We start from the raw sequence: 13,418 nt of genomic DNA on the forward strand, positions 1-13,418 counted from the left end.
TTTATTCCCAACCTATGAAACTTGTTCTTTCTCGTATGTTGTGACTAGAACTGGTGGTATTTTAAAACAAATACACTTTTCCAGTTGGTTTATACAAAATGTATAACCAGTATAACATTTAGCATCTTGAAAAATATTAATTCATTTTTGTTTGTATTTATGTTTGTTGTTGTGAATTCTTCTATATACTGTCGATGTATAATTAGGAAAATAGAAAGAATCGCCCTGTAGAATGTCAAAATGCCCAAGATAATGACGTCAAACTGTTTGTTTCCCTGCCAACCAAGGATTTTTTATTTTCAATTTTAGAACCATAAAAAAGCAAACTTGAAACCGCAATTGTTAGATATTTTTCCTTTTGAAATTACTTAAAAGATTAAGCATTTATCAAATGTTATTGACTCATCTAATGGGGAAAAACTGTTTAACGGTAAACTTTCAAAGTTCTTCAAGCCATGAAATAAACTAGTATAATTGTTAAGCACCCTTTTAATATGGGTTATGTTTAATCATTACTATTTCCTACATACCAAGACATTTTCAGAGAATGACTCTGATGTTCAATTGATGTGCACAGGGGTGTAACATCACAAGGGTCTAATACAACCTCAGCTGAAGCTTCTCTGTGTTTTAGTGTTTGACCCTCTGTGGCAGCTTTCACCAGTCAGGCCTGTAAGATATCATTAATTACTGTTGAATGTAGAGGGAGGTGGAGTGCAGGCACATCAGCAGTTTCTTATATATTTAGCTGCGTTTGTGAAGTAAGTTACCTGTTGGTGAGGGCAGAGTAATGGACTGTCTGCCCAACAAGCCCCCAGGCTACAATTAGGGGAAGCCTCTCATTCCCCTCTTCTTAGATACTGTATCTCCCTCCACTCTCTCTCTCTCTCTATTTCTTTCTCAGCCTCTGTCTTCATCTGTCTCTCTCTTCCCTCCTTGTTTTTTGTTCCTCCCACTCTTTCTCTCTCATGTCAATCTCTTCTTTTGTCTTGTTTTCAGCCTTCAGTCAGTTAGTTTAAAGGCCACCAGGGGATAAATCTGCCGGGTTCACACAATACTGCAGAACGAACACGCCAATAAATACACACACACACACACACACACACACACACACACACACACACACACACACACACACACACACACACACACACACACATGCTTGACAGAGTTGATGGAATCCCCCTGCCTGTGCTTATGCTGTTTTAATCCTTATACGTTTATTGGCATCAACAAAACCTGGGAGTTTGTCCTGACGTGTAATATTGTGTATTTGTGCACAGATGAAAAGGGTGTATGTGGGTCAGTGAAAGTTGATTGCATGTGTGTTTGAATGCACTTAGTGCTTCCATGCATTTGTCAGTGCACATGACTAGTGCATACCCTCATAAATATGTGTATATAGTTCTGATTTACACAGGCTTTACGGTCTAACAGGCTCTATACTGTAGGATTTACTTCTCACTCCCGTGGAGCAGCTTACTGAAATTTGCATGTACTGGTTTTGCCAATCAGGAAGGATGCCACAATCCTTCCTGTGAGCGGCTGTATAAATCATCACACCCCAAACTGCCATCCACTTTTTTCAGCCCCTGAAAGAGCAACATGAAAGCTAAGAGGATTACCTGAAGTCAAGAATAGCCTTGTGTTCTCTAACTTCTCTTCAGATATGATGCTGCCTCTCTTACCATGGTCTTATCGCTGCCACAGATCCTCTGTCCTTTTCCTACTCCTGCCTGTTAAGGAAACAAATGCCCCGCTAAAGGCTTTCTAGATCTCACCGACTGCCTCTTGCCACTGATTTACCTGTGGTAGTGAGGGAATCCTTTGGATGAAGTTGACAGCCTACAGTAGTTGTATAATTTCGAACTCACTGCTTCTAGCTGTGCCACACTTAATAAAAGCATCTAGCTCTGTCTTTGCTACAGAGGAATATGTTGGATACTCTATCCAAGCCATGGCATGTAGCAAAAACGATCTAGATATGCCCCGTTAAGCCCAAAGAAACTGCCGGAACAACACTCAAAATATCCTTAGTTACAGTACAAGGGTGCACACAGGGTCCCCTGACCTGGTTACTGTGTTGCTTGTTAAGTTCTTGGCTTTCTGTTGTAAGGGTAGGGTTTGACAGCTGAAACTGTGAGGAATCAGTGAGTCCTTATTAGCTGGTTTACAGCGTATAGCACGGATGCTGAACTGGGGCACTGTGGCAGAGAACTGGTGCTGCTGATGAGGCTGCAGTTCCTCCTGAACACCTCAGCCCCCCTGCAGAGATCAAAGAGCTGTCAGCTTCAACATGCACACACACACACACACACACACACACACACACACACACACACACACACACATAGAAAGCAGCATATAACTCTCACTGTCTCGATGAGAAGGTTCTACACTAATCAGATTAGGTCTGCAGTAAATGTGAGGAACAGTCCACGATGGACTGAAATTAACTCTGTACAAAGTGAGAGAAGACCGTTGCGGCTTTGTGATTCACTGAACGAACACAATACAACCTGGAAGCAGTGGTGCCACAAAGCGATTTTGGAGAAGAATATGAAATAATGATATTCCATCTTTTTTTAAATAAATATTCTAACAACACTATTAAATTAACAACCTTAACACATTTGCTTTTTCATGAGGATATTGTTGATGTTTTGTATATTATAATGTAGAATTAATTTATTGTACTATTTCAAAAAAATAAATAATCAGCCTGATGATTGGTACGCTGAGTAAACACTACAAACAATAAACACATGTATCTCTGTGTACACATTACCTTTATTTATTTCCCGTCGACTAAACAGGACCCCTGCGTTCTTATAAATGAATAGCAGGATTAGAACATGATGCATGATATGTAAAGAATCACTGTTGAAAAAAAGGTTGGTCTATATTAATAGTTGTAGAAGATGCAGATATTTAAGAGCACACATGGAGGTGTACGGAGAGGAGGAAAGTAAATGAAGTAGAAAAGAGAATAGAAGATGAGAGATCAAAGAGGTATATTAACCTGGAAGAGAGGAAATATGGTACTGTAGGAGATGAAATATGGTACTGTAGGAGATGAAGCAAAAGGGAAGTAGAAATAGGGAGGAGATGAGTTAAGAATGTGAGGATGAAAGGAAATATGTAGGGAAAGTTAATGTGAAAGAGGAAGAAAGGATACAAGAAAGCAAATGAAGCTGAGTAGAGGACGTCCACTCCTCTTTTTTTGGTGTTTTTTGAGAAATGAGGCTGTTAATTAGTAGAGACATGCATGGTTTATTAAATCAAAGTGTTTACAACTTTCACTGTCAACCAGATACTTGCTGGTCTTCGCTGATGTTGCCATGGTAATTACAGTATTATAATTCTGTTCGTAATTGATGGGCTAACTAATAAAAAGTAATATATTAATAATTAGGCAATAATTGTTTTTAAAGTAATATTTTCACTAGTTGAGTAATTATAAACTGTTATTGGTGAGGTCCGTTCGTTAGTGGAGTGTGTATATAAGATTATTTTGTTAATTGTTTTTAACATTTTTAATTATTATCGGTGCATCTTTTAGTCGCTTAAATGGGAGAAAAAAGTGAAAGACATTTAACATCATTTACAAAAATCCAGTGTGATGTCATCGGCTTGCTTTTTTCATCTCAGAACCCAAATATGTTAAGTTTACAACTGCATAGCAAAGTGCCAGAAATAAATAGGATTTTACAGTTAAAGACGTTATTCATCATTATCTTTTGTGCCTGATTTTGAGTATTTAATTTGCTGTCAGGTTAAGACGCCCGTGAACGCATGAGAAAGACAAATCTCACACATAATGTAAAACAGTTTGTTCCATTTCCATCACATAATACACAGAACGACACACCACCTCCACACTACAAATCACATTTAAGCATTACACACAGTTGCGCCAGCTGCTTCTCTTAACCCTTTTTGTGTGTGTATTTGCTCTCATATGAAGCATATTGTCGAATACATGTTGAACAAGGAATGATGTGAACGGTAGCTAATTGTTGCAATATAAAAGTACAGTAGTGGTAAATGAAATGTTTGCATAGCTGTGTTTGAAACACAGTATGAATGCAGCAAACCGCCAATGATATAGATTATCAATAAATCTGTAGTTCACTGTTTTTATCAATTATTAAGTAGCTTGGTCAAAAAGAAATCTGACAATTATATAAAATATATATATATATATATATGACTCAGTTTCATCAAGCCCCTGTGATATCTTTAAATGATTTTGTCTGAGGAACAGTCAAAAACCATTGGGTAATGTTTACAATAAAAGAAAACCAACAAATATTGACATCTAAGAAACCTGTAAGCACATTATTTTAAGTCAAAACATTTTTTTTTTTCATGAAAAAATTAATCAATTAACAAATTAGTCCAACTCTAGAAACAACACAAAATAAAAAGATATACAGAGGCAAATGAATAAACATACACAAATATAAAGTTAAAGGAGTTCCGGATTGAGCTCTAAGCTTGTCATGTCTGACCTTAGTGTTGTACAAGCAATCTCCTGTCTAGCCAGAACCATTGTTATCCATCGCGAGAATGGCCCTGCACTAATACATAGGCATCATCTGAACAAGACCTTTCACTATTCGAGAATTATATTCTGTTTTTTTTCTACCAACATGTAGTAGAAAGTTTTCCTTCCTTCATTTCATTGTATTGCTAGGAAACAACAAGAAATGTCTCACTAACACACACTCCCATTTTCTCTCTGATACACAAACATATCGAGGCCAGTCAGGCTCTGGGTTGGTTTATCTGCAGCTTACACTGAGTTGTTGGAGAGTGCTGTGCTGCCAGTCTTCTGTGGTGTGTGTGTGGAAAGTGAGGGGGTAAACAGCAGAGTGCGTACATTACGTTTTTTTGTGAGTAAGGAAAACAAGCTAGGGTGTGTTTGTGTTTGCTTGTAACCCTGCAGTGGCCGTGGATTAGACGGCAGTCTGACTTCTGGGGAGTGCTGTTGAAGGAGGAATGGGACAAACACTAATACACATAAACAAACACAGGGACATAGCTTTGTATCGGAGCTGTGAACTCATACAGCCGATGACATTTAACATTGCCTTCTTTTTCTATCGTATATGCCGAGTAGAAGAATTATTTGCTGTACTTGTACATCTCATGAATCCATTTAAAAAGTGCATAAATCAGCCGTGTCAAAACGTGCACAACCTTCACGCATGAACTGGATTGTCTATCTAAATGTGGTTTTCTCACATGTCTAAACCGTGTTTCCCTGTGTGTTGCAGGACTCTGCTCAGGAAGGTGTTATCACTCGGGACATCCACCGCACCTTCCCCGCACACGACTACTTTAAGGACTCTGACGGAGATGGGCAGGATTCACTCTACAAGATCTGCAAGGTGAGATTTTACATTAAGGAATGGAGAGACTCATTGAGATTAAAATCTCTGAACAAGAGTCATCAGTTATAATGAGTTTTTTTTTATCAGACCTGTGCATTTTCTTAATCTATTGTATATTCTTTCTCTTTTGTTTTATTGTATCATATGCACAACGAGTTGTCTCAGTTAAAATAAGCATGAATAAAATCAGATAGTAGTGGACAGATTTTAAATCTTACAGTGCAATGCAAAGCTATATTATTAGTTACCGGAATATGTTTGAATTTGATATATCCTCATTGGATAACACAGAACTGTATATTTCACTTTCTTTTTGGCATCATGGGAAAGAAAGTCAAATCGCAATGCACAATCGTTCACGCTGTGTTTCAACATTTTTTTTAAATCGTTCCTGCTGAGAACCAAGTGCTGTGAGATGAGAAGCTAATTCTGAGATCTATGTTTGCATGTACAATGTGTGCCTTTTCCTATGAAGCCAAGCCATTAGTATTTTAGTTGATTCGCTCTTTGGGGTCTGGCATGGCTCAGGAGGAGTTGGCTCTACAACATATAATTGACAGCGCCCGCTTTCACTGAGACATCAACATAAAACCTTCCTACACATTACGGACATACACACCACTCAGTTGACAGTCGTTTCTTTTTTTTCCGTCCAATCTTTAAAATGGTGGTTGTTATGTAGGTGGCAATTCCTCTCAAATGACCCATCGGAAAAGTTTTTGAATATCAAATGAGAGTCCAGAAATAAAGTTCTGATGCAGAATGTTTCTTGCTCTTATTGAAACTATCAAGCTTCTAGCTTCAATTCTTTCTGTATGACAGAAGTGTTTAAGGAAGAGGCAAAGTTGATGTTTCTTAAAGACTGTAAACTACATCCAAATTCATCCAGTTTTCCATTAAAATGCAGTATTTTATGTTGTATTGCGTTTAATTATTCATGATATTATTTTTATTATTATTATTATTGGTGATGATAGCCCTGCATCACAAAATATAGACGTATTTGACATAACGTACAAAACTGTTACTGCTGCATATCACTGAATGATAATAATGTTATTTTTTTCGCTCTTTTAAACATTATTTCTGGCCCCATCTTACACATTGTACTTTTAAAGCCACCCATACAAAATCATGCATACAATATATTTGATGCTGACCTTTTGTGGATAAAGCTTGGTACCATAAAAAAAAGAAGCCATTTAGCTTCCTTTTCATTACAATGAATGTGAGAAATAAGTGCTTCAAGGAGAGGGTCCCAGTGGACTCACATCCTGAGGTTATTATCTGTGCAGACACACGGTTCATTTTATCTAGACAAAAGCCAAGGTCAGCACTACTGTAATGTATTAAAGCCAATATTAATCTATGTCACTGTTCTCTTCTAAGGTTGTCTGAGGCTATGAACAAGAACAAGGCATCTTTCTATGCTTAGAAAACTAAATATCAAATCAGTGTGTTTGATTTAAAGGTCACCTATTATTCAAAATGCACTTTTTGATGTATGTTATACATAAATATGTGTGTAAGGAGACTCACAAAGTGTCAGAAAATACAACCCTCTCTCTTTTCCTCCTTACCCACATCTCTAAAAACGGGGGTACAACGGAGCTGATCCAGATTTGCTGAGAACTCGACGACATTACTGAAATGTGGGCTAGCTTTACATTGAACTCCTGGCAACGTTCCGCCCATCGTCTCCATATACAGTCGGCTAGCTGAATCCCCTCCCGCAGCTGTGTGTCTGTGTATTCAGCAGGATGTCTACGGGAGGGACTTTGAGTAAAGTTGTTAAATATATAACACATATAATGGCACTGTTCTAGCGGTAAACACTGAATAAAGAACATGTCAAGCTATGTGCTGTATCAGAAACAATGCGTAATATGGTCTTTGTTTACATTAGCAAGCATCGCTAACACTCAGAGCTAATGCTGTACTGGAGAGAATATGTGTAAAGAAGCAGGATATAAAAGGTACTCTCCTTGTGGTAAACCCGCAAGAGAGAAAGCGTTTGAACTCCATGCTGTTTCAGGAATAATGCTTGATGTGGTTTGTAACATAATATGGCGTTTAATCACAGCAGCTTTTAGCTGAGTTTCTGCCGGTAGAGTAGACAGCCTTCTCTTCACAGAGCTCACCACTTGCATGTGCTCCAAAGGGGCGTGGCCAGCAGCAGCTCGGGTAACATTTGAAGCTACAGACCCAGAATCAGCACTTTTGTGACAGGGCCGAAATAGAGGGGTATGAGGCATGGCTAAAGTGGGTGATCTGTTTGGCATTTGGAGCAAAACACTTCAGAGACATGTTTTGTGTAGATATGGCCCTATAATATATTGTTCGAATATAGCATAATAGGTGAGCTTTAAGTTAAGCCCGGGGGCAGGGGCTAAAAACAACAATATTCACGAAACTGTGTCTCAGGCCTTCTTAACATTTAACAACCTATCAATGTGTCATACCCACTTAATGGGAAGAAACTCAGCTACCTGACGATATGAACAATTTTTACCTAAACAAAACACAACTCCAACACCGAGCGTCTGAATTAGCACTAAGCGAAAGGGTGCTAACGCACTTAGCACATAACTCACGGTAGCAATCTTTTATACTTCATCGGATATCATAAGAAAAGCTAAGATTCCACAGATTCCAATGGTATAAGTATCATCACTTCCAAAACTCGCGGCAAATACAATACACAGGTTCACTTTACGGGACCAAAACGGCAAATACGTCTTACCTTTGTTGTTTTCTGATCAAAAGTTGTGTTCAAGGGCATTAAAACGCATATAAACGCTGCTGAAGTTTAATCCAATGTCTCTGTGTCACTTTGAAATGATTACTGATAATCCATCATCATATTTATGGCAAAAAGCGTAGTTTTCATATAGAGTGTATGAGAGCTGTAACCCAGCTTCCGGTTTTGGGCGTGCCGGCTGCGCATCACTCTCATTCACCAATGGGTAATGTTTAGATGGATTTAGGAACTTCCCCTCGATTCTATTGGCTCCAACGGTTCAAAAGAGGTCTCCATCACCAAGATTGACCGATGGGTGCCAGAGATATGGCAAATACACCCAAATGACCCCAGAGGTGGGTTTTTCTTTCTAAACCTCTCTAAAAAGGTCAAATGTCACTTGTTTTGCATCAATCTTGATACAGGGTACTTATTATATGTTATAGTTTGGATTCCTAAAGGTTTGGTCTACTATCGCATCATTCAAGGGGGGTTTTCACTATAAGTAATGGTTTTTTTTGGACGGAAACTATAATTTACATGTTTTTACTATGTTCAATATGAATTTACTTTAAAATAAAAACATCTATATTGATTCTGACTTCTCTACATCCAACTCAAAGGTGTATCATTGCTTTGAGAAAAAAATTAATGATTTACCCCTTGTAGAAGTGAAGATATGGTCATTTGTTCTGGGCATGTCATTTTCGAACCTGAAAAACAGGCTCAGGGCTTAACAGGTTAAGAATACAGATTAATAGTTTACATTGCTTGGGAGTGATCTAAATATAACTGCTATAGAGAAAAATTGGCTTTCTAGAATACATTTCTTGGATAATCTTCAAAAATGGCTCACTGATCGAGTATAGCCTATTAAGTAACGGCAGAGAAATCATTAAACAAAGTTAGTTTGAGGTTGATGAAGAAAACTTTTGCTCCATTGTATTTCCTGCTGCTGCGGAGTTTGGCCGGTCAGCGCTCTGGGAGCACCTGTCAGGGAAGGTTAGCATCCAGTCTGGACCCAACTAGGTCAGTGGTGAGCCAGCCTTCATTTGTATGCAAATCCATGTAGATTTACTGCTGATAAGGTTGGTTGGATCTTGAGGCATGAGTGGTTTACAGGCACAGAGAGTCCAGGACAAAGTTTATATTCATCTTCATACCCTACTCGGTAATAAGCCCCAAGGTTCCCAGAGCTCCGTGCACAATTTGGTTCATTCTCAAATGCTCCACTCAGTCACACTTCCTGGTAACCTGTATAACCTACGACATGGACTGGCTGTCACTCAGAAGGGTCTGCTGGAGCAGTCAGGTGTAAACTGCCTCACCCAAGACTCTGAGTGTGTGTTTCAGGGGAGAGGGGAGCTTTATCCTTCCAGCTGGTGTGGGGATTCAAAACCTGTAACTCTCAGATAAATGGATTAGGAGAATATCTGCTATATTTCCATGGAAACAAAACCTTAAACAAAGAGGGGGGAAAAAGCAAACATGAGAACGCCTCATCAACCTGGCTAATGTTGCATATCCCAGTAATCACTGAGTGTTTCCATGCACACATTATTCAGGATTCTAGCTCAAATCCTGGTGACCACCGTCCGGATCACATCTGTGTGTACTTGTGAACACAATGTGAGCAGGCTTTCTTAGATCGAGATTTACCTCTCAGAAGCCCTTTTTATTGTGAAACTGACACTAAGATTTGATTGACTAAAGTAAGAAAACCGTAATGTAGCACATACAATGTAATGGATACAAGAATTCAGGCTGCAAAGTCTTATCATTCAAAGCTTTAATGTTCTCACATGTCCATAATCTTATTCAGTAATTAATAAACAGCAAGTATATGAAGTACTTCTTTCCCTGGGATTCCCTGGTGAGCCAAAGGTGAAAGCTTTAAGAATGAACCGTAACGTACCTGGTTCTCCTCCAGCTGGGGACCTGTCATAACAGTCTTTCTGCCCTCATTTCCTGTTATCTCGTAACTATGTTTTGTCTAATAAAGGCATGCAGTGCCTAGAAATATACCTTAAAACACAGCACAGATAATAAATGCGTCGTTCCAATAGCTGCAGGATCAACCCATGACCTACTGAATACATACAATGGAATAAAAACGTTCTAAATACTATCAAGTAATTTGTAAAAATGATACCTGACAAAGAAGTGCAGTGGTGTTCATGTGCCAGCCATGATGAACCCACACTTGTGTTTATTAAGACATTGTACTGTCTCCAAAGTGCTCTCCAAAGATATACACATATAAGAAAAACTATTAGCTATGGGAAACCAGGAGTATAGATGGTAACAATCCACCCCTCTGAGCCTATTATCTGCTCAGGCTAACACATTTAGATTTCACCAACCAGGACCTCCCCCATCCATCTGTCAGCGTGCCTTTCTTCCAGCCGAGTTTGGGGACATTTGAATGCTACACTCCATCAAGCATGTCAATTTGTAGATTACACCTCAGACATCTCCACAAGAATTCTCCATTACCTCCACATCAAACCCCAAATTAGCCGAACAGATCAGCAGTGGAGCTCTGAATGTCCACACTCATTTATCAACCTTGTAAATGGGGAGATATTTTTTAACCCAATGTGCGGTGCTTTGACTCTTGTTAAAATGAACGTCAATCAAAAATTGAGCATGCTGCCAAAATATCTGAGGAAGATATTGAACCCTTCCCAGCTGAATATAAAGCATTAAAAAGCTTTTAAAGCAAAAGCATTTGAAGTGCACCACGTGTACAACTGCCGAAATATATACTTTCTCTGGATTTGTGCTCAGTGCTGTTCCAGAGCTGCAAAGCTGCTGGTTTTTCCCATCAGCTTACATGTAGAAGTCAGGTGAGGTGGTTTATGTTCCATGTGTGTTGCCCCACTTACTGTACCGCTGATATCTCCTGTATACAGTAGGCAGGCATCGGACTTACAACAATTTAACGTTTAGAGTTCATATAAGATTCTTCCAACTCTTCTTCAGACTCATGTCTTGTAAGGATGTTTGCAGATAGTAAAAATGGTGTGATGTGTTCTTCATCACTTTTTGCCTCTCCTTGGATCCTCGTTTCACTGTGAAAGGGGAATGTATGTTTGCTCATTAGCATGATTGGTGGATGTGTCAACTACCAGCCGTTTTGAGACGGCGCCTCTCCTGAACGGTCATATGAAGGTTACTCTTCTTGGTTGATCTTGCATGCTTTAAATATGGAAGCAGACAGGTTTCTTATATGGGACATTGGACAACAACGTTTTTTTGTTGTGTCTTGACTTGAGTTACCCTAACCCTAAACACAGCAAAATTAATTTTCCAGTTCTTAATTTGTCTGTAAGATCATTGTTCTGCTCCTTTATTATTCTCCTGCTGTACTTGTCCTTTAAAAAGTTTCTTTGAGTAGCCTTGTACTTTAGATGTTATGTTATCAGAAACAGAGACTTTTAGTGAATAGATACCTTATAAAAATCGAAAGAGGAGATAAGTCGACAATGACAAAGAGAAAAAAAATAAAACAGAGACAGTCCCCAGGGAAATTCCTCTGAAAAATGAAAGTGCTTGGGAGATCTAGATTAAGGCACTAAGCGTTTTGAATGAAATTGGGCAGAGATTACTTGTTCTTAACTCTGAAAAGGAAATCCAACATGCTAACAATATTATCAAACTGCGTAGTCATAGGAAACCCATTCTTCATGATGAGTAAACATAGTTAATCACTGTTCTTATCCAGACTCTTGCTTCTATAACCTTTACTAGACAACAAGTAACGTTAGCAGCATTATTCATGGTTTTCTGTAGGAGGTTAAACTGATTTACTGTTAAACCAAGTGCTGCTACTCACCCCTCACTCAACACTGAAGTGCAAGACACTGTATTCCCCAGCTGCTCCACTGGAGTTGTTCATTGACGGGTGTAACTGAATCACATTGTGGGTGAACTTCGGGCCCCTTAGTGTGAAACTGTGTAAGACAAGGAGTGTCAGAAAGCCATACAGGTTACCGGGTAAATAATGTGCAATAAAAAAAGATAACATGCACATGCCAATGATGGTGATAACATGTATATGCAAGCCTCTCAGAGTTTAAGGATGTATATAATTATGTCTCTGCATTGAACAAAATATGTAACAAGGCTGGGACACAATGGTGGTTTTGTTACATTTGGACCAAAAAAAAACGTAATCACATAATTTCAAACCTGAAATGCTGAGATCATATTTGTCTGATTTACCTGCATTTTATTAGCGAGGGAACCCTTGGTTTTGTGTCATCTAAAGACAAGGACACATATCATACACTCCTCAAAAGTGGCTCATTTAGATCACTTGAGTTTAAATGGACTTTTAGAATTGTGCCCTTGCTTTATCATTAAAACCTTTTGTAAATAAAGATTGTGTATGATTCCTCACTAGTCACATTTGATCCTGAAATGTACCCAAGTTTTAACAGATACAATGGATGTTTTTACACATTGGCTTTAAGAGTCCAAGTATGTTCTATAAGGTTAAAGGATTTTAAATCAAAGCTTTATTAATGCATTGTAAACAACCTTGACTAATCTAGGTGACCTCTGATGCCTTGCTGATAGACTCACCAAATTAATTTCCCTCCTCTCTCCTTTTGTTTCTCTCTCGCAGGCCTACTCCGTCTATGATGAGGAAATTGGTTATTGCCAGGGTCAGTCGTTCCTCGCTGCTGTTCTCCTGCTGCATGTGAGTAAACTCATCAACAATCTGTCCACTGTCTCATGGTCAAAAGATGCATCAGATTGATGACAATGTATACACACATGCACACCAACCTGTGATGAACAAAAACAACATAGATGCTACTTTGTAAGAATAACTTTTTCTTCACACCATGACTTCAAAAGTGAAACTCTTTGGAGCTGCTGGAATGTAACCTTGATGCTACAGACGTCTTGAGTAGCAGTTATACAAACGTTTACATGATACACTTTTGATCAAAGAAAATAGCTTGGCATTGTGCAGCTGCACCTACACATCTCTGCATCTATAGAAACCAAGTCTAGCTTGTGCTGGGTGTAATAAAGCAGAGGCGAGACCATATAAGAGAATAAATTAAAGCTGAGAGGGAGACAGAAAGAAGGTCTCTGGCTGACCACTGTAATGAAAACACTTCATAAAAGAATGATGTTGATGAATAGAGGTGAGTTAGAGAATGCAAAGAAGGTAAAGCTGAAAGCATAAGAGATTCATAGCAGTAAATGTGAAGTTGGAAAGGGCTGGACAAGATAATCATTCACTTCACATATTATCCAAG

General features: G+C 38.7%; 1 protein-coding gene across 1 annotated transcript in view; it reads left to right on the plus strand.

The window, feature by feature from the left end:
• LOC104944266 (rab GTPase-activating protein 1-like) overlaps window positions 1–13,418 on the plus strand; it is a gene marked incomplete at its 3' end in the record, with an annotated part of 33,701 nt that overhangs the window by 9,072 nt on the left and 11,211 nt on the right. The window contains exons 2-3 of the mRNA XM_010769779.1: window positions 5,283–5,396; window positions 12,773–12,847. Of these exons, the coding sequence (XP_010768081.1) occupies window positions 5,283–5,396; window positions 12,773–12,847 (189 nt within the window). The remainder of the gene's footprint in view (window positions 1–5,282; window positions 5,397–12,772; window positions 12,848–13,418) is intronic.

Source organism: Notothenia coriiceps, unplaced genomic scaffold (genome assembly GCF_000735185.1).
Source record: "Notothenia coriiceps isolate Sejong01 unplaced genomic scaffold, NC01 NC01_scaffold00007750, whole genome shotgun sequence".
NCBI lineage: Eukaryota > Metazoa > Chordata > Actinopteri > Perciformes > Nototheniidae > Notothenia > Notothenia coriiceps.